The sequence below is a fragment of the Peromyscus californicus genome, unplaced genomic scaffold, assembly GCF_007827085.1.
Source record: "Peromyscus californicus insignis strain IS unplaced genomic scaffold, ASM782708v3 Scaffold_19__1_contigs__length_69161282, whole genome shotgun sequence".
Taxonomy (NCBI): Eukaryota; Metazoa; Chordata; class Mammalia; order Rodentia; family Cricetidae; genus Peromyscus; species Peromyscus californicus.
Window position 1 is genome coordinate 21871315 of NW_026294491.1, and position 27334 is coordinate 21898648.

A 27334-nucleotide genomic window follows, 5' to 3' on the forward strand; every position below is an offset into this window, starting at 1 on the left:
GACAGAGAGACACTGAGATAAAGAGATTGTTAGAATGTCTGCCTGCAGACACTGAAGCATAGACCAAAACTCAATTATTCTGTGCATGAAAAGCAAAGAGAGGGTATTATCAAGCTACAGGCTATGACTAGAAAAAAAACTGTCAAGAGTTTAAACGGGAAAAATAGAAACTGATAACTAAAGGACATTCATAATGAAATGCTATGTATAATGTAAGTTCAATTTTCTTACTTTCCAATGACATTTGGAGTGGCATCTTCACTCCCTTTTAGCTCTGAAAAGTGGATTTCCTTTCAGTGGAATACAAAATGGAACCAAGTTCTGTTTTAAAGGATGATTTTTATACTAAACAAGACAAAGCATGAATAGGGATAGAATAGTCCCAGATACCATCTCACAAAATGTAGGTCAGAGTACTTTTCTGTTTCATCGAATAGTTTACATCCCATTAAAATCCTTTTAAAGAATTGATTTTATTTTTGGTGTACTCATCTTTATCCAGCATCTCATCCTATTTTTACATAGATGGCAGTGTGGAGAGTGACTATATGGTGACTGTCACACTCAGTATCTTCATTGCCCCTTGCTGAAAGAAGGGAGTCACTGTCTTTAGCTACATACCCACTGCTCAATCCATGAGACTCCAACAGATCACTCTAAACCCACAGAGAAAGTCCTAGTTAATCTCAGTTAACAAAGCAGATGGAGCAGATGTGAATGTCAGGGAGAAACTTATGGGGAGGAGGGGCATACACAGGGGAGAGAGAGATGTGAGGGGTGAGAGCAGTCAGCATGCACTGTGTATGCATGTAAAGTTGTCTAAGACCAAATTTAATTAAACATTAAATAAAAACAAAATCAACCAATAATACTGGTTGAATTAATTTTTAAAAAGGCTTGTTTCAGATTATTCCTTGCAAACATAGTACCTGAAGTGAACTACAGATCCAGAAACAGGGCTCATAGATGACAAAGGCTTTCAGCATATACTACATTCCAAATGAAGGCATCTACTGACATGTTCTTTTCACACCATGCTTTCTATGTTGACTTTTTAAAAGATTTTGAACAACTGTACAATTACATCACTTACTTTTGCATGAATTATCTTCAAATATTTACTAATCAAGTCATTTAAAAGCAGTGATTTATGTGCATATCTATTTTGTCATTTATTATAAAAGAATCACACATGGTAGCTAGTCCTTGTTACAATGTCTACCATGTTATATTTTCATTTTAGTATTATTTAGAACCTTTGATTGAAACAGAATTTTTAGGTCATTCAAATTTTTACTTCTTGGGTCTAATACTTGGAAACTTGTTCTCAATCTTACCACTGAAAAGCATTATGTGTTACCACTTAATTATGATTTAAAATTGCACTTATTCATTATTCTATTATAAAGTTGTTTTGTGTGAGTGCATTGTGATATAATAGTTTCATACATGTAACATGTCTGTCACAGTGTAGTTTTCTGTTCTGTGGTTCTAGTAGCAACATGAAGACTAAGTAAGTTTTGTTTCAGTTTTGTATTCCTTAGCAACTGGTAAGAGAAGCATTGCACATCTTGCTGCTCTTTGGTTAATTATGTGAAGACATTTACAACCTGTTTTTCAACATTCTGTTTCCCTTAATGACCTCCATTTTCCTAAAGGATGAGTGTAGGTAGCTAGGCAACTGCAAGAGATGTTCTCTTGAAGATTTTGCCTTTATTGAAAACTTGCTCACATACTGGAAAGTCCCTTCCCAGGAGATATGTTCTGGAATCAGGGTAAGGGTATCTCTTCACTGTCAGGATTTAGTTTCCACATACATAGGACTCATAGTCCACCTTTCAATCCAGACTCAGCAGCTAGGCAAATTTTTGGCCTGGGAAGACCCAAACCCCAGACATAGAACTGTTCTCATTGGTTGCATAGAGTGATGTTGACAGGAGTCTACTCCCTGGAATATTCCAGTAAGTAGGTTTCAGCCCATGAAGGATTAAGGGAAATTTTCATAAAAGCATACTCACAACACCACAGAGACCAACATCTTCATCAAAGTGCTCCCAAAATAGGTCAGTGCCACTGAGAGGGCTCCCTCATTGAGTAGACATGCTTAAAGCCATCCTACAGGAAGGTAGGTGTCTTGGGCAAGTGACTCGGGGTCCTTGACCTTGGGCTCAGTAACCTGTGCCTGTTCACATGTGGCCATCTCCTCTTCAAGGATTTCCACAATTACCTTTTTCTCTTCATTTTGTTCAGTCTGGGCTTCTGATTCTTTTCCTGTGGGGTAGCCTTTTAAAGTTGGGTCACTACAACTTCTTAGCATCAAACTGGATTATTTCTCACACAGTTTTATTCTCCCTCCCTGCCATCACACTGAACTAGGGTCAGTGAATGGGGGTAAAGGAACAAGCAGTTAGTACCAGAAAATGGAGAAAACAAGGGTCTGAGGCCTGTTTATCAAGCTACAATAGGTTGATGACATGCATCAGTTTTTCACTCATTGGGAAATTCTCATTTTTAAGTGAGCATCCCAGAGCCACCTAAGCAGGCAGGGATAAGGGATGAGGACCTTGAAGTCTCTTCAGTTTTCAGGATACATGTACAGGGTCTGACTGCCATGGTGACTCTACAGAAAACAGGGTCAGTCTGACTGTGCTACTACAAAGTCCCAAAACATTTTTAAACATCTGTATTGCTTCTGGAATATATATGCAATGCCATCATTATGAATTGGGGTTTCAAATACACATCATTTGCAATTTCAGGAATGCCACGGGCCACAAATTCTGATGATGCTGCAAAAGGTATCAACCACTCACAAGCTTCAGAGGGAACGTGCCCAAGTTATCCATTTCTGTGGACATACAGTGTGTTAGCATGAAACAGTGTGATCCCTGCTGCAGAGTGTGAAGGTAAGAGAGTATGACGTAATGGCTTCATAAGAAATGGTGCTGTGTTTACCAAGGTTCTGGACTTGTACATCTGTAACTTTCTAATTCCTTGTTTACCTTTCCCCTGCCACTCGGAGAAACTTGGAAATTTCAGCCATGTGGCAAACATGCAGTCATCACCCGCTGTCACACATCGCTTCCCATTCAATTACCTCGTGAAGTCCGTCATCTCCATCATGATCATACACATCTTCTTGGCGAGAACAATGATGTCATTGCTTGTATCGTCCCAGATCTCGATCTCAGCATCCAGCTTGCTCTTCACCTTCTTGAAATCAGCGACTTGCTCGGCAATCTTTTCCCTCTCTGCCTCAGGCAGTTGAGTCATCTTAGCCTGAAATGTGGTAATTCAATTTAAAATCTTTCCTCTGCAAAGGCAGCATCTTAGGAAGAAGCAGTCACTACAGGACACATATACAAAGATTTCACTTAAAATCAAGGTACCTAGAGCCTAAGTCATCCAATCTAAAGTTTCTTATTGGATTCCAATGGAAAAAGCTACACAATTTCAAGTTTTTGCTCTCAAACTATACAGTTACATTTGAGGTTAGAAAGGTAGACATTTATGTCTGACATTTTAATCCTCTACTATAAAATAACCTGCTACTATTTTTCTAATATATCCAAATTTAAAAATGATTACCATTGAATCTGAAGCATCACATTTATTAAAAATGCATATTCTTCATATACTTTTAATTATATTAATAGAACACTTCAAAAGACAAAGTTAAACAAAATCTACTTGAAATGACACTATGTCTACTTATCTATGTCTGTGTATTTGTGTGTGTGTGTGTATACACACACACACACACACATATATATATATATATACACACACATATATATATATATATATATCCTTAAACACTGTACATACATTCATAAACAATTACAGCATATGCTTACATAAACTTATAGACTATACGTATATTTTGTACGTGCAAAAAATTCAGATCCACATTAGCATATACACTGTTCCCATGGAAGAATAAGAGTAAAGGGCAGGATTTATGAAGGGCATCCTTCCTTATTAGCATACCAGGGCTAGAGGTGCTGCTCAAGCAGCAAACATCATCTGCTTTGGCATGATAGCACTCCGTGGCTATGTTACATTCTTAACAGCATGCAAATTGCATCTTCCCATTGCATCTGAAATGAGGCTTTGGTAGGAAACCATGCAAATTCTAACACCACCAAATTCTCAGCCTCGGCACCTAGAATCTGTCAGTTTTATCAGATAGGGAAAAAAAAGAATCTTGAAGTGAAAATGATTTGATACTTTAAAGACCATAAAATTTCATAAAGCTGTCCTTTCAATTGTATTGTCAAACAGTTAGGTCCAGGTCCAGTCCCAGCAATACACACACACACACTCATTCATACACACATACTCAGACACACACATACACACTCAGACACACACACAAACATACTCACATACAAATACACACTCACATATAACATATATAGACACATGCATGTACACAGAGAAGACACACACACACACACACAAACATACACATAGATACAACCATGAACTTCTGCACATACACACAAACACACATACATATAAATACACACTTGAATTCCAGATATTTTCTAGTAGTAAGTGTATGTAGATGGAAAAGGGGGGTGTTTTAAAATTGACAAAACATGACTGTTGAAGTTTCTTATTAGACTATTTACATAGAGTATATGACATTTGCAAGTGTTTCTGGATTCAGGTGAATGGGCATCTACAGCTGGGAAAGGAATATCAGAAAGCTTTGTGATTTTCTGAATATTAGGCTCAAATAGTAAAAATATTACTCACAGGATCAATAGTATATATTCACAAAAAAAGCTTAGCTAAATTAAATAAAGAAATTAGGCTAGGTGAGGTTGTGCACACCTTTAATCCCAGCACTCAAGAGGCAGAGGCAGAAGGATCTCTGGTAGTTTGAGGCCAGCTTGGTCTACATAGTGAGTTTTAGGCCAGCCAGGGCTACATAGAGATGCCATGTTATTTTAAAAAATTAAAACAATGGTAAATAGAAAATACCAACAAAAATACAAATCAAAGTATCTATATGCATGTTCTGTCATTTATTATTAGCTTATTAGTAACCTAACCTAGGCTCTCAACCTGGTGTCATTAAGACTTGCAGGATTAGGATGCCTTGGCTGGACATCTAACACAGCAAGTAGAACCAACAGTAAGGCTTTCTGGTGTGGTTTCCTTAAATTCTTTAGCATAAGCCTCACATGTATTAAGCATTCATTAAATGACCTATTTCTTATTCAAAAGAAAACTTATCAATGTGTATTCATATTTCCAGCACATTTTCATTTTTCATTCCATTTCCTTTGAAGACAAAGGTTAAGCTTCCCGAGGCTAGAATTTTTTTTAAAGATTCATTTTATTTTTAATTATTCATATATGTTTGTGTATGTGTGTCTATGTGTGGGGGGAGTGTGTGGAGAGAGTGCAGGGGATGTTCGTGTGGGGTTGTGTATGAGCACATTGGTGACAGTGGCTGTGAGGGACAGAGGTGAAAGTCCCCTGTGGGGCTGTTGTGACAGACAGTTGGGAACTGAACTCAGGTCTTCCTCAGGAACAGTGTCTGCTCTTTCGTTGTGGAGCCATCTCTCCAGCCCAGAGGCTAGATTTTTAATTATTGAGCTATACAATTTTTCCTTCTTAGCAACTGAAAGTAGTTTCTTTTTTTCTCCTTTGCTTTCTCTCTTAGGAAATGTGTCCTATACAGAGTATTAGGAGCCAAGCAGCTTTTACAACTGTTGGCATATGGCAAGGGACATAAATGAAGACACAGCTCACTACTACCAGAATCAAAAGTAATGCACAAGTATGTTAAGTAAATTGTTAAGCTCTCAACCTGTTAAACAAGCTTCGAAATAGAAATAGGTTTTCTCCATCTTGAATACTGGTCATTATTTTTCTCTTCTCATAAAATGTTTATACACTCAAGTACTAATAACTGTGAATAGATTCAACAGAGGCATCATTGTATATCCTATATCTGAGAGGTAATGAGTTGTGGTGCTGGATGTTCTAGGTTTATTATTATCATCATCATCATCATCATCATCATCATCACTCCTAAGAATGCCACTGATCTCCTATATGATCTCCAGGAAGTCCTTAATCCCCTTGCATAAGTTTCCTCAGAAATAAAATGACAGTAATTACGACTTCCACCCTTCTCTTGAGGAAGCCCAGTAGTTTACTGGACAGTATACTAATGGAAACTGTCATAGATAGGAAACTCAGAGGTTGCAATGCAATCAATATACACTCAATTCACATGGTGAGTTACAATCAAATGACTTTCAGCTCTGACAAAAGATTGGTCAGAAGTTGAGTAAGAGTTTGTAAAATTGAAAGTTCTGGAGGATTCTAGTTTTTCTTTGCACAGGACAGCAACAATAATAAAACATTAAATTACTGTCAGACACCTTTTACTGAAGGGTTTAAGTGGATCTATGAATAATTTATTAAATGCCATCAATCAATTTCAATCACTAGAAAAATTTAAAAGTAAAACCCAAGAGAATACTTGATGCTGAGGATTCCAGATTTAAAAAAAAATGCATTCTGATTTTGTACAAGGTAAGAAAAGAAATAAGAATGAAGCTTAAGACAAATAAGGTTAAGTAGAAACTCTGATATATATAGCCAGGTTATCCATAGGTCTAGGCTCAGTATCTATAAAACAGACTTCTGATATGTATGAATAGCTTTGTGGGTTCATGTCATATGAATGATGCCTCATTGTGTATCTATTGATTCGGGAACTTAAAACCAAAGATGATAAAAAAAAATAGCCATCAACAACTTGTGACAAACTCTCTCTAGGCATCCTTTATTTAACTGAGGTCCCATCTTCATAAAAGCCCCATAAGTACCAGGGTTATCCCAATTTACACATAGGGAAAATTAGTATCTCCAAGAGACTCCGCAGTTTAATAAGAATCTAGTGTCAGGCAATTTTTGAACCAGGATTCAAACCATTAAGTGTAGCAGGGAATTCTTGTTTTATTACCATGCCGAAAAAACATGAGTAATACCATTCCAAATGCACCAAAACATCCACATTGTCCTTGGAGATACTGTCCAATACACACACTTCTCAGAATATATCTGTTTTCTCTCTGCAATCTTAGCAGCTTCCTTCCTTCCTAGACTGTGTTGTCAGTGCCTACATTTCTAGAAATATTTAATCACAGAGTAAGGAAAACCAAATCTAGCCAAACAAATCTACACATTTGATTGATGTTTCTCAAAGTAAGTGTTCCATACATGCTAGAAATCTCATGGAATGCAACCCTGGCTTTTCTTTATTATTCTTTTCTGCTAAGGACAAATCGTGTTCACATCATCTGTTACATTTCGTTGTATGTCCATCTCGTCCTATGTATTTCCATCTTTACATTCTGGCATTAATTTCTTCTTTCATTTGAATGTTTACTTCAGTTGAAATAAACAATTCAATTACAATATTTACCATTTATTTAATAAGAAAATAAAACAGGAAAATATTTAGGCCATAAATATATCAGTGAAACTATTTTTTATTAATTATTTTATGTTTTGAAATTTTAATATAATTACAACAATTCCCCCTTCCTTTTTCTCCCTTCAAAACATTGCATATACCTCTGTGCTCTTTCAAAATTAGTAACTTCTTTTTTATTTATTGTTGATATATATATATATATATATGTTGATATATTGTTGGTATGTATGTATACACACACACACACACACACACACACACACACACACACACACACAACCTGCTCAGTCTATACAATGTTACTTTTATGTGTATTTCAGCACTGCGCATTTGATATCAGATAACCAATTGGTGTGCTCTTCTGTGGGGTAACTATTTCTCTAGAATTATTTTTACAGTTTGAGAAAAATCTATGTTCCTAGCCACAGAATCAAATAAAACATATCATTAGTACACTCTAAGCCTTTAAATGTCTTTATCTAATGATCTCCTAGAAAGATAAGCAGTAATTGGATTTCTGAACCCATAGATAAACAATCATAATCCACAAACTCTTGTATTTGCTGTTGCAGGCTGAGAACTCATATCTGACCTGCAACCTAAGAGATGCACACATTTATGTTCTGCTTGCTGACATGCATGGATGGTACTCCACTGTGTATACAAGACAATACTCCACTGTATAAACAGGATAGTATTTCACTGTGTAAACAGGGTGGTGCTCTACTGTGTAAACTGGACAGTACTCCACTGTGTAAACTGGATAGTATTCCACTATCCTACATAAACAGGCAGGTGCTTCACAGTGTAAACAGAACAGCTCTCCATTTTGTAAACAGGATGGTACTTCACTATAAACTGGATGGCATTCCACTGTATAAACAGGCAGGTACTTCACTACTCCACTGTGTAAATAGGATAGGATGGTGCTCTGTGGTGTAAACTGGATGGTGCTCTATGGTATAAAAAGAATAGTACTCCACTGTGCAAACAGGACTGAGCTCCACTGTGGGAACAGGATGGCATTCCACTGGATAAACTGGACGGTATTCCACAGTTTAAAGAGGCAGGTACTGCACTGTGTAAGCGGGTATCATTTGTTTTGTTTTTCTCTGCCTTTTTGAAGATATTCCATTTTTGCCTTTTATGGGCAGTGAGTAATCTTGGTTCCTTCTTTAGCTACACATATTCTTGCATTTCTTTTGCATATATAAATACATGTGAACTGGAGTGTCACAAGGCAATTAGTAGGAACCTTTGTCTCATTCCTTCTTTCTTACTTTCACACTCTGTACCCTCCAGCTAAGCAATGCTACTTGCATATAAACACCTTGTGGTGCATCCATTTATTATTTTTCTTCTCTTCTCTTCATCTTTATTGGGCTAAGTTTTATCATCTTTCTAGGCCTATTATGAACAGTAAATAGCACTTTCTTTAGTTTCCACTCTATGTAGATTTTATAATGCCTTACCAATTCATTGTTTATAGACATTTACAGTGTTTTTTGTTATTGTCTCATCATTAATGAACACAAAAATACAATTTCCTAAAGCCAATTCTTTGAAAACAGAACCACCATTAACAATAGTGACAACCTACTTTTTATTGTTTTGATTTTTGATACTCTTGCCTAGAATATAAGTTCTCTGAAAATAGGAGCATAATTGATAATAAATGACTTTAATTTGAGAGTTATTAATAGGGCTATCTACAAGCTAGCTTGTTCTGGTGGAATAAGCCATAATCCCAGTCACTTGACAGACCAAGAAAGGAAGATCAGAAGTCTAAGGCTATCCTAGGCAATAGACTAAGTTCAAAATCAATTAGCTTACTTAGTAACACCCTGTTTTTAAATCAAAACAAATACAGAAAATATGGAATGCTGGATAAATAGCTCAGTGGTAGTCCAGCCCAAATGCATGAGAACATGACTTTAATTTCTAATAGTTAAAAACAACAATCCAAGACCTCAAAAAATTATATATTCATGATATTACATGTATGAGTTTTGTACTTTTCTTTGTGGCTTAAACTATACTCTAATAACAAACTTCTACACCCAGAAGGATTTCTAACTTGTTTCTCAGATGCTTTTTTTTCCCGTCTACTTGGATATTGTAATCTTCATTATACTCATCATTTCTGCATAAAATGTTGATCTGTTTTTTTATTACACCAGGAAGAAGGTAAGAAAAGAGCTGGGGAGACAGTGTATTGGTTAGTGTGCTTGTTGTACAAGACAGGGCTACTAGAATTCAGATCCCAGAACACACTCGTCAGACCAGATGCCCCCCAAAAGCCTATTATTATTCTAGCTCCAAGGCATTCTATGCCCTCTTATGGCATCCTCATACACATACAAATGTGTCCAAGGCATTCTATGCCCTCTTATGGCATCCTCATACACATACAAATATGTACAGCTCCCCAAACAGATACACAAAACAACCAACAAATAAAGAAATAGTAAATAAATAAATAATCCTTTAAAATGAAAGATAAGGAGAAGACGGCATAATAGGAAAAAAAGTATGAATTTTCACATAGATCTTCACTCTACTTTAAATGCTGACAAGTGTGAGTCATATAGCAAGGAACTTAACCATTCTAAACTTCAGTGTACTGAGCAATAATAAACTCACATATGAATTGTGTTTGGATGAAAGGTATATGCATGCATATATACAATAGAACCAGAAGTCTGAAGGTCTTTGGTAAGTAGTGCTTACCAACAGAACACAGAATATTTAAACTAGCCTAAAAGACTTTGAAAAAAAACTCTTGGAGGAATGCAGGGCACACTATTTACTTGTCCCAACTCACACAGCCAAGGTACAAACCAAAGTAGGACTTAGCAAATGAGTCCCATAGTCAAAAAGACTACAGAAATACTAAGTTGTTATATCCATCTCATTACCCCTAATGCACCCTTACATATTTCACACACTGTACAATTAAGGAACTGTATGTCCCAGAGAAGGTAAATGGTCTTAAAATATTACTAAGTAGGATAGAAGATTATGTGATATTTAATTTCATATACTAGCAATTCTGTTTTTACTACTTTTCTGTTTTCCTCAACTATAAACTTTTTATGAACAATTAATTCCTAGGTACATCACATGACTTTATAGTCTCCTATCCAAGAAACACAGAATTAGAATTTTGTTAATAAAAATAAACAATTTAAACTGTGGTTATATACATATCACAAAATGGAAATTATGGCCATAAAGGTCATGTGTAAATCATTCTCTATTTTAAAAAAAAATGGCCTCTCAAATACTCAAGAATTTTACTTCATATAAAATAATTATAGGTGGAGACAGTTTGTGTCTAACTTTCAGGAAAGTATAAAATCCACAAAACACATTTGGGCTATAGACGGAGAGACTGAACACAGACTGGATATCACATAATTTTAGGAGATGATTGTTAAGTTTATTCAATATGAGGCTATCCATAATGTTTGGACTTGACTATAATAATATTAAGATATGGACTGCTACAGTGTTTCAAATTACTTTGAAGTGGTTCAGAAAAAACCCAAACAGTGGACCTATTATATATCATCTTCCAAAATCGATTATCATGACAGGAAGACTATATCCCGACAAATAGTACTCTTAACTATATATTATATTACATGTGTTACAATCTTGCATTCTTGGTGACTGTGGTTGGCATGAGACGGTCACTAAAGTCCTGAGAAGCTTCTTTGGGGACACAGGAATACTGACTGTGTTTGTCTTCCCAACGAAGTGAGGTCCAGACAGCCTCAGTACAACAATGACCTCATCAGATCTGACCAGCCTCTAAAGGTTGTTGTGGAACTATCTATATCTTTCTCGCTTCATCTCTTACTTTTTTTTTTTTTATCTTTTTCTTATCTCTTTTAATAACAGGCATGCACTACTTTCTGAGGCACTTTGTTACAGTTTTGGCAATGGCTAGCTAGTAGACAATTCTTCACGCCTCCTCTCCTTTCTCGGTATCGGACAGCCTGGACTCGGCACTGGAGAATGGAGAGGAGGGGATGTAATCTGTTTTCCACAGATGATTTTCGTTCCATGAAAACAATCAGCAGATGCTGTCAACTGTTCTTTTTTTTTTCACTTTTTCCTTCTTTACAGTTACTCATTTTCTTAACTCTTCCTCAAAAGTATCTTATCGATAGAATCAACATCGGGGCTCCTTCAGAGTTAGCACATGTATCTCAGTCCCCTCTGTAAAGTGACCTCCAAGTGGTAGATGAATCCTGGCTAGCCAAGAATAGAAGATGGCCTTTGTGCAGGATACAATGTTTACTCTGCAAAGAGCCTAAAACTATCCTATTTACTTTTATTTAATACACAACAGAAATGTACATAAAAAACTATAACTACAACACATCTAAATGCCTGCACATTTAATTCTTTGAACACTAGCTGCTGTGAAGACTTAAACTTATTTAAATACAATTGCATTGAGCTTCCCTAAATCATTATTGCAGGGTGCTGATAGGCTCTTGTGCTATGCAAGCAGACAGTATATAAATTTTTGAGCAATTCAATAAATAAATATTGGGAAGACTGTATGCAATTCAAACAAGGTCTGGAAACCCATTCATTACAGTATGTAACTCAAATCTTATTCTCTTCCACTTCGCACATAAGCTTAGTTACCTGAATTTCATGCCCCAGTTTACAGTAAATTGGTTGGAAGTAGACAAGAGGCGTGTTAGTTTGAGTACAAGGACAGAAAATAAAACAGGAGACAGACTGTAAGATACTGGAGGTCTGTAAGTTTACACATGAGCTTTCTTGCTTATACCAGCAAGTCCCCACCCATCCCTCTATTACAGCACAGTACAGTGTTTGATCAGAGTTGTGACCATGAATTACCTTCATTGCACTCAGCCAGCATTCAATGATGTCTACTGAACAAAGTCACATGCTACCACCCATGCAGGCAAAGAGCTTGCAATTACTCCAGTGCAGGAAATGCACAGTTTATATATTCAGGATTTCCAGCTATTAAAGGAAGGAAGCATGGAATATAATTTGGAAACAAATTCCACTGAACCCTTTATTCATTTAAGTCGTGAAAAACTATATAAATTGTGTCCCACTAAAATAGGCATAAAAAGACTTACATGACTACTATTTCTAAGCATATTTTGGTGTTTTTACAATTTCTTTTTAAAATGAATATAACCACATAAAATGTATAAGTGCACTGAATGAATAAATGGATATAAATATATTAACATATTTTCCCACAGTGCAAGGAAATCTGAATTTTTCAATCTTTTTCATAATACTCTGTGTCAGTATTTTGAGGAAACAATGTGTCATTTCAAATACTGATGTCATTCACCTGCCCATAAATAGCATTCAAATATGTATGTACATGTTGGTATAGTTTAATATTCAAGAATGGAAAAAGATAATATAAATGCAATTATCATTTTATTTAAAATTAGGCATAATACTTGTAAACATTAACATCTATCGCTTAGGATTATGTGTCATATATTATCTCCAAGTACATATAGATTATGAGGTATCTAAAAATTTGTATGGAATACCACCTGCTTAACAAGTTGTAGGGTTTTTTTTTTGTTTTGTTTTGTTTTTGTTTATTTGTTTTGGGTTTTTTGTTGTTTGTTTGTTTGTTTTTTTCAAGACAGGGTTTCTCTGTGTAGCTTTGTGCCTTTCCTGGAATTCGCTTTGGAGACCAGGCTGGCCTCAAACTCACAGAGATCCACCTGCCTCTGCCTCCCGAGTGCTCGGATTAAAGGCGTGCGCCACCACCGCCCGGCCTTGGTTTTTTTTTTAAAAGACAGGGTTTCTCTGTGCAGCTTGGAGCCTGGCCTGGAACTTACTCTGTAGCCCAGGCTGGCCTAGAATTCACAGAGATCTGCCTGCCTCTGCCTCCCGAGTGCTGGGATTAAAGGCATGCACCACCACCACCACCTGGCCAAGTTATGGGTTTTAAAATGTAGCATAAAATGGTTCTATGCTATTGTGGAAATTACATAAACATTGTTTCTTGGTGACTATCCTAACTGAGTAATTATTGATGCTTCTATTCACTTGTAACCTAACATCCACAGTTAGTGCACGTTTCCATATTTTGAGATTTAAGCAAATTATAATCAAACTGCTTTCTCTCTTTTTTTTTTTTTTTTTTTTTTTTTGGTTTTGGTTTTTCGAGACAGGGTTTCTCTGTAGTTTTGATGCCTGTCCTGGATCTCGCTCTGTAGACCAGACTGGCCTTGAACTCACAGAGATCTGCCTGGCTCTGCCTCCTGAGTGCCGGGATTAAAGGCATGTGCCACTGCCACCTGTCAAACTGCTTTCTTTTTTTTTATTTATTTTTATTTTTTATTTATTTTTTAATTACACTCATGATATTCATTAATTATGCTCATGATATTCATTACATTTGTAGTATTCATTATTACATTCACAGTATTCGCTCAATAACTATATGATATTCATTAACAGCATTAATTGTATTGATTTATTACATTCATGATACTATGTCCTGATACTACTGTCTGTTTGTGGGTCTTATCCATCACACAAAACAGAGATTCTATACTTAGGAAATCATTGCTCTATATTACTTTCTTCTCCATCTTGAGATAACGTCTAATCTTTCTGTCTCTATGAAATAGTATATTCTATATATTTCATGTAATACAATTCTATAGTATTTGTCCTTTTTTAATGTAAAAACATTTTATGTACAACTGCAGGAGAAATAATACACAGATAGCTTGATACACAAACCACTTTCTTATACTAAAAATTTTGAAATCATTCATGAACTTCATACACATTGTGTTGAGACTACCTCTGTAGCCATTTTTCTTTATCCCTATCTTTCTGTTCTCACTGTCCTATACATTTCACTTGATATTAACATTTGACTGTAAGATGTCATCAGAGGACCCACAAACACATCAAGCCACACAATTTTTACTAACATTCAGAGGGCCTAATTCTGCCCATGCAGGCTCCCCAGCTGTCAGTCCAGAGTCCATGAACTCCCACTAGCTTGGTTCAGCTATTTTTGTGGGTTTTTTCATCATGGTTCTGACCCCCTTGCAGTGGCAATGGGACCAGGACTTATTTTGGGTACAAGAACTGGCTTTTTAGAGCCCATTCCCTACGGTGCCATGCCTTACTCAGCCTTGATGCAAGGAGGAGGGGCTAGGTCCGGCCCCAACTTGGTATGCCAGCCTGTGTTGACTATCTAAGGGAGGCCTTTACCCTCTATGAGGAGGGGATGGCGGTATGATGGGGGTAGGTGGGAGAGAGCGGGAGAAGGGGAGGGAGGTGGAACAGGGGTTGGTATGTAAAAGGAAAGAAAAAAACTTTTTTAAATAATAAAAAAATGATGCCATCAGGACAACCTAATATTATAAACACCTTTAAGATCTCTGTGTCTATCATTTGTGTATTTGGCAAAATTTGTTAAAGTGTATTTAGGAGCAACATAGAGAGTCACAATATGAGAATGGAAATAAAATTTCAGCCTCTCTGATTTTATCAAGGATGTAGAATATAGAGAAAAGTGTGGCTTCTAGTATTTACAACAAAGCAACATAAGCTGCAAGCCTTACATTTTCAAATAAAACAAATTAGAGTGGATACAGTATCCACCGGGCCCACACAAGACTGGCTCTATCAACAATCAGTTATGGAAGGGGGAGGGCCTTATAGATCCCTGCTCTTTAATGGTGGGCATTGGCTATTAATAGTGGGGGGTTGTTTGTTTGTTTGGCTGTTTTTTGTTTTTGTTTTTTTATGAGGAGGAAGTTTTTAGTTGTGTACCCATTGCTGAGGCCACTAGGCTCCAATGGCTAGCTCCAAAGTCATGGTCACACAGATGGCCCTGGTGGAACTCAGTGAGTCACACACACACACACACACACACACACACACAAATGATTAGATATGAATGTGTGAGGGAGCTTTGTGAGAAGTCTGGTAAACTGGAAGGTAGAGAGACAGAAGACGCTATAAGGGTGAGAGTGCTCATTATGCATGGCCACATGTGTGAAACCATCTAAGAAATGTTACTTAATTAAAAATTAAATATTTGATGATCATTGTCAGATACAATACTCATGACTCTAAATTTAAAATTAAATAGCAAAAATTTCTTTTTAAAAGTGAGACAATACATAAAGAGTTATGCTAGAAGAAATTGCAAAGAATCCTTCAAGCAAGTATTGATTAAGTTAGGAAAGAGTTAGCCTTAGAATATCTCTAAACTCTATCAATAAAAAAATACCCAAAAGGATTTCCAAACAAGAATTAAATATTAATTGTGAAATGTGAATTTTTCATTCTTATTCAAGATTACTAACAAAATGCTTATGCTAGGGAGAGATAAATCATGAGTAGAAATGATGAGGAGAAAGCAGATAGATAAAGAGGCAGAAAAAGAGGTATATAATAACTGGGAAGACATGGGGTAGAACCTGGAAGTTGGCATTTGTGGGTGTAACTAAACCATTCACCACTCATTCATTTGAATGAATTATGCTTCAAACACAGCCAGAAAATATTAACACTTGTTTACATAATGAGTTAATGATGGAACACTGTGAGTATCCGCTGTATTTATAGCATGGAATTATATTCTACAGCTTCTTCTGTGATGTTTTGCTTTAATATCTGAGAATAAATGAAAGGGGACATGGGAGTCTCTAGACTGCTATGTATTTTATGTGCTCTACTGACAGCTCAAGCAGTTCTCACAGATGCATATTTAAGTGCTGAGTTACAATAGCATGTTTTTATACTTACGCTTATCAATAAATACTCATGCTATCAATAGTTCAAAGAGATGTCACAAGGCTTGATACGGACTAAATTTTACTTCTTTCTGCACTATATCTCAGTTAAAGGATTTCTCTCTTTATGTGGAGTGTGGGTAATTCAATTCCATTATTTATACTCCTGTGAAGTTATTCTAGATGCAAAAAAATCTGCTCTCCATATTCCTTGAGTTCCATATGGGCAGATTCAACCAACTATGGTTAAAAATATTTAGAAATAAGTACTTCTTCGCTGAAATGTATAGGTTCTTTTTCTCTCCTCATGACTACCTGGGCTATAGAAAACTGACTACAGTATTTTTAGTCATTATGTTACCAATTATTTAGAAACAGATTAAAGTGAATAGAGGATGCATGTAGCAAGCATGCCACTATGATGTCATTTTAGACAGGAGATATGATCTTCTGTAAAGCTATGTATTCAGCGGTGTTCTTGAAATCTATCTCACAGAAATATGGAAAAATGACTGTATCTACATCAAAATCTGGCATAGTTACTGCCTGAGATTCAAACACTTAAAAAAAAATCCTTTTGTGGATATGGAACACAATAAAGTACTGGGTTAACAGAAAAACCTACAGCAACAGCAACAACAGTACTCTAAATTTGCCCATATGGCCAGGGCGCATGAGAAAATTAAATAAACAAAACATAATTCTTCCTGTCTTCTGGACATGAATTCAGAGAGGCAGACATCTGGACCAGAATGGTACTTAGCAGCAGACAAGAGTTCCTCAAGTAAAATCCCATTTGGGACTGGAAATGAGAACCTCCGCTGAAGAGGCAGCATCTGATATGAGAGTTTTAACTTAGACTGAGATGGGATACAGATGAAGCTGTGTCTATAGATGAGCACAAAAGGGAAATAAAACTAAGTCTTCAATTAGTTAGGCTCTCAAAAGTAAAACTCCAGGCTACTTGGAGCAAGCTTTCAGAAAGATGAACACCATTTCAAACGCAGCCTATGTGCAAACACCGCACAAACAAAATCTATGGTAATTGGGAACATTTTCAAAGTAAAAGATGAGAGAGAATTATTTTTTGCCTAAGGTTCTCAAGCAGGGGATTTCACAGGCTGTGAACAATGTTTTCTGTTTTTTTTGGATTTTTTTTTTTGTAGTAGAATACACGATATGTTTGCAAATCATTCTGTTTTACAAACAGGAGTATGTAAAACACACTCACAAAAAGCAAAAACAAAAAGAAAGATAAAAACCTCATCACCAAAAAACTTACTAGCCACCAGCATATCCACAATATAACCTAATTCAGTTAGCAGTCCCACGGGATGTCTTTGTCAATTATCAGTGCTAAATATTCCCTAACATCATCTACTGAGTAGAGACCAGAGGTCCTGCTCAATATTCCATGCAATATGCAGGCCAACATTATAAAAGCTCTGTAAACAAGACAACTGGTAAGAAGTCTCTCCTCATATAGGTGCTTTGTGCAAAGATGTCGAACCCTGGCTCAGACCGACCTCAGGGACTTTCCAGATTGTACATGCAGAACTCTGTGGTGTGCTTGCCTGATTCTCGATGTTTCTCTTGCTTTCAGCCATTCTCAACGTGATGATAAGCAACAGAGCAACAATGGGAAGTTCTACTCCATCACACAGGACCAGACAGAAAAGAGGGGCACTAAATCTATTCTGCAACTGTATCATCAGGGAAAGTGGCTCAATAATTTGTATCTAAACCTCAAGATGTTAGGTCAATTATTTATAGTGCTCTTTTTAATTTTAGTTAAAAGTAATTTTAGTTAGTCTGACTGGAGAATTAATAGCTATCAAAGGACAGAAAACAATTTTTCTTCATACACAAGGCTTTACTAACCTATGCCTTTTCCATATTCAGGAAAGGCATACAATTTTCTATTAATTCAATTTTATTTATATTTTATGTGTATATGTGTTTGCATGCATATATATGTATGTATGTATGTATGTATGTACACCACATGTGTGCTCAAGGAACCAAAAGAAGATGTCAGATCCCATACAACTGAAGTTACAGACTGTTGTGAGCTGCCATGTGGATACTGGGAAGCAACCCTAGGTCCTGTGAAAACGTAGTCAGTGATCTAGTGATCATAACTACTGAGTCATCTGTAGATCCCAATGTACTTTTTTAAAAGCTGGTAAATTTAAATGGAAAAGCAAAAAAAAAAAATATTTCCCCCTCTTGTATATTTGCTTCATCTTTGTCTATTAAAATATACATCAACTATACATAATGGCATGGATTTATTTTTCTCTCCATATTACTCTCTTATATTATATTATTATTATATCTAATATCTCTATGCTATGTTTATCTCATTGATACTACTTGTGAATTTACAAAGTATTCATTTATACAATAGAGATTTTAAAGCTAATATTTTATCTATATTTCTTGACATTCTTGCTAGATATGTGTGCATTCAAATTACATTGAAAATTTGAAATCATAGTGTATATGCTTATGTTTCTAATGTCAGAATCTTACTCTAGTATGAAATCTATTCTTGTTAAACACAGTTTCATCACAGAATTGCATCTATTTCCTTACTTGTAACAGGACCATTATATGTTTTCAATGGTCTCTGGGTGTTTTTCATTTTGGATGTATATATAAATACATAAGGGTGTCTAAATCTGTGTGCATGTGTGTCTATACATGTGGAGTAGTCCATGGTGATTATGTTTCTGTCATTATCCATATATATGTGGCAAAATTCTAAATGACAGGAGAAAGCACTTTGATAAAGTTTTCCTGTGGCTATTAATACAGTACTAATATCTACATAAACAATATTAGTCACTTTCCCAAAATATCTTACCAACAAGGGCCATTATATTTACTTTTCAAATTTGATAATAAGATTACATTTATTGGTTATAATTCTTAGAACAGTGTAACTTCTATTGAGGTGGAATAACTATCTAGCTGCTTACAATTTTGTAAGCCTTCTGTGGTGAGGGGAAGCATGGCTGACATAAGCAGGCTGTCGGTTGTAGCCTGACTAAAAAGCCAATATTGAAATTATCAAGTGTGTCTACAAAGAAATTGTTGACAATGAGACCTGGAAAAGTAAGTAAAGCAGACCTACAACTAAAATTGAATTGGAGGAAGAAAATGGCCACTGAGTAATGGATAAAACCATAAAGTTTAGAAGGTTGTAATCTTATCACAGAAAGCCATACACAGAGGGTGATTTCTATTCTAGTTTGTAAATTTCAAATCTGCCTAGTTGACTTCTATTTTTGCTCTTCTAAAAGACCATTCAACAGGAAATACTTTAAAATAATTTATTTGTCCTATCATCTCTAACCTGCTCAATTCAATGTTTTCCATATCAGTAAAAGTAGCTAGAACATTTTCTCAGTAATAAGCCCCAAAATATCTTAGGTGGCACATAACTCTTATCTCTCTGCATGTTTTACATCCAATATTCACCCTTTAGAAAATCTGAGTGGTTCACACATCATGATATATGCATAGCCAACAATTTTCAAACCCTCTATTTCTAAAATATAAGCGGGAACCTCTATCATTTGTCATCTCTATGACAGTTATGGCTTTGTAACCTCCTACTTCTTCCTATATCACACTCATATTGTTTTCAACACAGCATTCAGAATGTCATGTACAAAATATTACAGATCATATCATTCCTGGACCAAGGCTTTCCAATGGCTCCACCTTCTATTTAAAATGAAAACCAACATTTTATAATATCTTTCTATCTGATGAGAACAGGGTTGTTTCTGAATTTCAGACTTCCCCCTGGATAGTAGTTAATTTATATTAGTTGTCAATTGGACAGGATCAAAAAATATCTATGAGACATAACTCTAGGCATGTCTACAAAGGATTTTCTTCACAGATTAGGTTGAGTTGGAAAGAATCACTCTAAATGTGGACAGCACTATTCCATGGAACAGGGTCTTGGACTGAATATGAAGTTGAAGGCAAGTAGAGCACCAGTATTCATCAATCTTGCTTTTCTGATTGTAGATAGCATCCCTTCCTCATATATTTGATTATAGTGATGAAAAAGGAACTAACACAGAAAAATGGTACTGAAGGATAGGACTGTTGCTATGATTAACTTGGCGACTGGTTGTTGGACCTTGCCAACTGGCTTGCAGGAGGACTGTGATAGAGCTTAGAAGTTGGGTTAGAAAATCCCTAGATCCTTAGGATATTCCAAGCAGAACTCAATGGGCCATTGTGGTGGGAGTTTGAAAGAACAGAATTTCAAGAGTGAGATGGATAATATAGGCATTGACCATGAGGTCATCAGATAGGGATAACGACACTAATGGGAGATAAGGTAGAGGTCTGTCAAGCTATATTCTAACCAAGAATCTACTACACTGATCTTGTGTCATGATACCTTAGTGAGACTGAACTTGAAAGTAATGAATTAATATGCTTGGTGGGAAAGTTCAAGACAGATAGCATTCAGGCTGCTATATGCCTATTGAATGGAGAAGAACAATATGAAAAGTGTTCAGTTTGGTAAAGGAAAAGAGTGTAGTCAAGATGAAAGTCACAGATAAAGTGAGGCTATAGCATCTATAATTGCTAAACACATTGGGGCCATCAAAAAGAAAATATGTACTCTGTACAGGGACAACAAGAAAAATGATGTGAGGGTTATTCCCCTTTCATCCATGGTTCTATCTTGCAAGATGAAAATTCATTTGAAATGGCAGAGTCTAAACTGAATATGTAGCTAATGAAATTCCCAGCTCAAACCAGCAGCCTTGCAGTATGTTTGTCCAAGGTCAGCACACCAAGGCCAATGCATCTACGATCCAAGGAAGCCACACTTTTCTCCGAACTGGCAGCAGGATTTGACAATGTTGTCCACATGCTATTGGCTTTATAAGCAGATTGATCCAGAAATTGGGGCCAGAGGCTTGTGTTGTCTTGGGTCTTCCAAAGAGTTCTAAGGACAGGCGATGTAGAGCAGGGTGTCACAGTGACACACTTCCTCCAACAAAGCCATACACACTCCAACAAAGCCACACCTCCTAATAGTGCCCCTTCCTATGAAATTATATAGGCCAATTACAAAGTACCACAGCAGTAAATATTATATGTCTTTGTAAACATCATGTTTGTTTAAGGTAGAAAATGAGAGGTAAAAGTGGAAGCAGGAGTCGATGTCAGAACCTGATGTAAGAATACAGGGTGATAAATGCCAGTACCTGAACTAAGGAGGTGACCACAGTATCCTTAATGCTCCCCTGAGCGTGAATGAACTCTCAACAATTCCTCATTGGACTACAGGATTCTCTACCTCCCCTTTTTAGAACATTCACTTTACAACATTTAGGACTGTAAATTATTTCTTTGCTTCTTTAAGAAGCAAATATTTTTAAAAGCTTCTTGCCCATTTTATAGCCTATAAATGTTTTTTTAGAAGGTGGGAACCATCCATTTGAAATCCAGTCAACCCAGATTCTTTCTTATTTTCCCAGTTTTTCAGATGAGTAGGAACCTGCCTTCAGAAGGCACATTTCATTGAGGAAAGAAAATTCATCATTTAAAAAAAATAACTATTACTGGTAGTGAAACTAATTAGCAAAAGTAATGACTTTCAATTCCTATAATTTCATCTCTGAAAATCTTCAGCCCATTTGTGCTTTTTTGTTTTTTTGTTTTTGTTTTTTTTTAAGTAAAGTTGAACACGGACTGCATTCTGACTTGGGTTTCCTATCACAATAAACTAGGCCAAAATCTTTCCTGATGCAAGTTCTTAATAGCAGGAATTATGAAAATAATAGATAAGTCTAGAAAAATTTAAGAGAACAGGATAAGCAGAATGCATTTTAAGACAAGCATTGGAAGGACTACAAAATTACTCTTAGATTTAGAACTGAATATGCTGAATTTTTAAAATTCCACAGGACTACATATTTTGAGTAAATTTGTTAGGTATATTGAGGCAATTAACCTTGGAAACAGTGAGTATCGCACGTGTCTATGAGCCATCGATTACAGGAAAGAGCCATGCCTGTGTAGGCAGGGTCTATGAGAGAAGATGGTACCAGAGCACTGAGCTAATGTATTAACAAATCTTGGTACTGCATGAGAATGTCTAGGAAAAATGGAAAGGACCAGAGAGCCTTGAAACACAGAATAGAGGTTAGATGGAACCTACTGTTTATAAATATAGAGAAAGGCCTCGTGAAATACTTAAGTCCATAAGTGCTTCCCTTGCAAACATAAGGACCTAAGTTTGATCCTCATAACTCAAAAGAAAACTGGTTGGCATAGTGCCCTCTTGAGATCCCAATGTTGGGGAAGTGGGGAACAGCAGGTAGCCAGCCAGCCAAATCTCAGTAAACTCAAAGACAATACTACAGCCTGTCTCTAAAGTTAAAGCTGGATGTCACCTGAGGAGGTGACCCATGAAACCTCACACACATATAACATGCACATACACATCCACAGACATACAAACAAACACACTTACACATGCTTACACAAGAAATTCTAGGGAAAATACAAGATGTAGAAAAGCAGAGTGATGGACTGAAGGAAATCTGAGATGAAGGACACTCATGATCAGAAAAGTCACAGACTTCTGTGGAAGGGCTGCTTCATCATGTAATTTTACCCAGGTCTCCTTGCACTGATTTTCATAATAACCCAAGCAAAATTATATCATGAAGCAAGTAATGAGGTCACGTCTCTTCATGTGCTGTGTGGTAATTCAGTATACATTTATATTGAAAGCATATTCTGATAATAAATAGGGCTTATTAAAACCATTCCACTCTTTTTTTTAAGTAAACCATCCATCCGTGGCAGGTTTTTTCATACTCTCATAGTGGAGGACATTCGGCTAACTGCCTGTAGACAAGCAATAATGAGGTAGTTATTGTTATCACCAGCAAGAACTTGCAGTGAACATCGGTAGTTTTTTTTTTTTAACCCACCAAGAATCATTTTAAGATTTGATATGCTCCAATTCATTTGCTGCTGTTGACATTTTGAGGTTGTGCCCAGTAACCTAGGCAACTGTTCTCATTTCTCTCTTAATTTGCTTCTATTTATAGAGCTTATATGGATTCCATGGCCTCAAAGATCTTTCTTTAAAGCAGAGTAGAGTAGGTATACAAGCTATGACATCCTTGTGGGTGTGGGTAAATATTAAATAAGTGATAAACTCCCAAATAAAGGCTGCTGCAATTTATATGGTTTGGGAGCCCTTTCAAAAGTGGCAGAATTTCATGCCAAAAGATGAACTGACAATGGTTGAAATTAAAAACGTAAGTGCTTCCTTTTGTTATTCATGTACACAAACAATTCTAACAATTAGAGACCACAGCTTCAGGTACCTTCAAAAAAACCTCTGGCTGCATTAAGTACTACTGAATGAGTCTCCTTTTACCAGCCCTCATGATCTGGTTTAATTGTAGGAGACAGGGCAGACTTAAAGCTTTACTGGCTTCCAAGCTGTGTGGGTAGAGGGAAGTAACACTGGGCCATCTTGGGCTGGGATAGAGCAAATTAACATTTTTAAATGTTTCCTTGGAAAAATGTCCCTGAAGTGCCAGGATGAGAGTTCCTATCTCTTTCTCTTAACCAGTAGATCTCATAAAATATAGGAATTCAACTTCCGTGTAACTTTGAGGTGTTTGAGAACACCAGCATGAGACTTTCCTGTCTCCATCAGGACTCTCAACCACTTCTGTAAGGTTATATATTTGTGAATTCCACCTGTTTGTAAATATAACCTTGCAAAGGTGGTTGAGACCTTTGATGGAGACAGAATCCATGGATCGCCATGCTACCTTCCCAGATGACAGGACCAGGTCTCCAATCAATATTGAAAAAGCAAAAACTTGACATTTCTTGGATTATTTTCTCTGACTTACTCTAGTGTAAAGAGTCGACTGTTTGGTCTCTGTTTTAACTCCATGTTACCTATGCAACCATATGTGTTCTGGTATCATTGGGAATCACATCAAAGGCAAATTTCCTTTTAAATTCTTGAAGTGTCTCCTAATGTTGTTACCTTTTGAAACAAAACAAAACAAACAAACAAACAAACAAAAAACACTTCAAAAGACTTTTGGTAGCAGAGTATGTAGAATGTCAGAAATGTTCAGTACCATGAAACCAAGCGTCTTGTTATGCTTTCTTAGCTAGGGGATATGTGTTCCAATGGATGCCTGAAGCTATACATGGTATCCAATTTTATACTTATACATGCTTTTTCGATGCATACATCTTATTGTAAAGTTTAATTTATAAATTGAATTGATTGTTATCAAGCAACAAAATAGAATACCTGTAGCAATGTGCTCAAATTGCCAGTATTGCTACTCTTGCAACTTTGGACCAGCATTAAGTAAAATAATGATTACTTAAGTACAATGCTGGAATGGAAGATCACAAAGTTGACCTAAGAATCGAGATAACAACATGGAGGCTGATGGAATGGTGGTGTTCACAGGATGGATGGGCTGAACAAAGGGTGACTTAACTCCCATGTAGGATGGAGTCATAGTGAGCACATATAATTAAAAATGTATGAGTGGTTTATTTCTGGAAATGTCCATTTAAAATTTTGACTATGTTCAGCTGTGGGTCAATGAAACCTAAAGAAGTGAAATTATGGAAGATTATTGAGTCTTATAATATCAGAATACCATGAAATAAAAACTGATAGAATATATCCTCTGTGCCAAGAATTGAATTAATTTCTCACATATCTAATTTATTCTTGAAAATTCACACAAAATAGATACTGTTATAATTTTACAAATGAGAAAACTGAGCATCAGAAATAGAATGCTTTCAAAGTCTATTGCTGTAAGTAATATAGCAAAGACTCAAATCTATTCTTATGTGACTCTCAATACCATACTCTTGACTGCCACTTTGTCAGCATTGCTAGAAGCTGGATCACTTCTCCCTACATTTCAATCTCTACACTCTTTCAATTCACTTTATTGAGCATCTCTAAATACATAGTTGTCCCGAGAGGGTTTGAGAAGCATTCTCTCAGCTGCTCTCTTACTAATGCTAAGACAATTTACTAAGCCTCAGCTGCCCTTGTTGTCTCCATGGCAGAAGATAAATCAGGGAACTATATGAGAAATTAGATTTCTCTTCTTTCTGTTATTGAAACAAAACAAAAAGTCAGCACAATAAGAGGTCGTGTGCAACATAACTGCCTCTCCTCTGTGAGTTCCATGCTGGGAGATTTGAGTTTCACTCCCAACAAAATCCCCTGCCATCCTACTCTAGTTGCCTAAAACTCATTTATCAAGGGGAAGTAATCTACCACAGGACACTGAGTGACTGGGCTTTACCAGGTAGATGCTGAATATGAGTCAACAAACCAATTTTCCTATTGATGGAAGATCTAGGACTGAAACATTTAGATACTCAAAGATTCAAACAGGTGTGATTTTATGACATGATCTTTGGTTTCACAAATCATTTTCCCAGTGGATAGTTGTACTATCAATTCTATCCTGAGTCATCTGCCATAGTAAATGTGCTGTTCTAGAAAGTGTGCATGTATATGTGAGACCATAAGACCTGTGATTTTGTCACAATCAACATGACTGGCATAAACTATTTAAATTCCTTGAATCTCATTCTCAACTTTCCAAATTAAGGAGAGAATAATAATAAACACAAAGTCCAAGTCTTTTGTTAAAGGGATACAAACTTGGAGATGCTGTATGAACTTCAATATGTTACTCAGTGTTCAGAACTGCTGTGTTTATAGAAAAATGTAACTTAGCATGGATTTAATCCTAAGAAAAGTTGGATTCATAAAAGCTTTACTATAATAAGTTTAGGAAGTAAGTCTATAATAAATCTTAACAGAAATCTATTTTCATGCCTCTTTCATTTTGAGACTTTAAGATGAAAAATCGTATGTTATATTTGATTAAAGAATGAACAGAATAAACAATAATCTCTGTGAACAATCTTCTGCAAATCTGTTATACAATTAAGCTCCTGTGCCACTGTGGAACTTGTTCAGTAGATATAATCACACTGTTGGTCCAGAGAATTCCCATGCTCAATATTGGGATAATCATGTTTGCTTGGCTCTCCAATTGCCACTTTATAAGGCCTACACTATTGGTCATTTAATATTTGTCTCTCATTGTCTACTGACTCTGAATCATTATTTTTAGTTATAGACCTTTATAATACCCAATGGCATTTACAGCTGATGACAGATATAACAGATGATGCTGAGCCAAAGCTACTAGAAGTGAAACACAGAAAATAAAATGATAATAAATAAGTGTCCCTCAATGCCTAAGTAGTGTCTGAAATTGGTTCTAGTACATGTCCAATATAACAGAGCATGCATAATATAAGAAGAAAAAAAAATGTTGAGTCCTTCACCATGCAAGGGACAAGAAGGAATCTAGACATTTGTCTTTGCAGAGACTATGAAATCAACACAGAGCATGGTGTAAGTGTTCAAATGATTCTCAGAAAATCCATGATGAATTTTATGATAGTTTCCCCAAGTGCTGGTGTTCATGAAATGCATTTTAAAAAGCAGTCTAATGGACACAAAAACACACAAAAATTCTGAGTGTAATGCAAAGATATGATCCTAAGATGGACTTAATAGGCCATCCTAGTAGGGACATGGAAGACAGCAATGAATGCTAAGGGTGATTTGGATTTGGATAACCCAGTTCAAGAGATTTCAGAGGAACAAATAATTAGAGATTAGTTTTGTGATATTTTGGCCAAAAAAACCCAACATAGCTGTTTATGGCCTTTGTACTAAAATTTTACCAGAGGCTGAATTGAAGAATTTTAGATTAATGTCCTTGGCAGATGAGATTTCAAGACAGCCTAGTGTTGACTGTGTCATGAGGTTATGGGTATTCCATCTTGTGCAGAGCTACAAAGAAAAAGAACAAGTGAGACAAAGAGAAATACAAAATATACAGTTTGAGGAGAAAAGGAGCACCAGGAAATGTAATGCTGGAGCCCAGGCTTGCACTCAAAGAGATGAATAGTTTAAAGA

General features: G+C 36.2%; 1 protein-coding gene across 4 annotated transcripts in view; it reads right to left on the reverse strand.

Annotated features, from left to right (window-relative positions):
* Ctnna3 (catenin alpha 3) overlaps window positions 1-27334 on the reverse strand; it is a 1464870-nt gene that overhangs the window by 124951 nt on the left and 1312585 nt on the right. For all 4 annotated transcript variants that reach the window (XM_052744818.1, XM_052744817.1, XM_052744819.1 and 1 more), the window contains one exon: window positions 3098-3279. In XM_052744818.1, the coding sequence (XP_052600778.1) occupies window positions 3098-3279 (182 nt within the window). The remainder of the gene's footprint in view (window positions 1-3097; window positions 3280-27334) is intronic.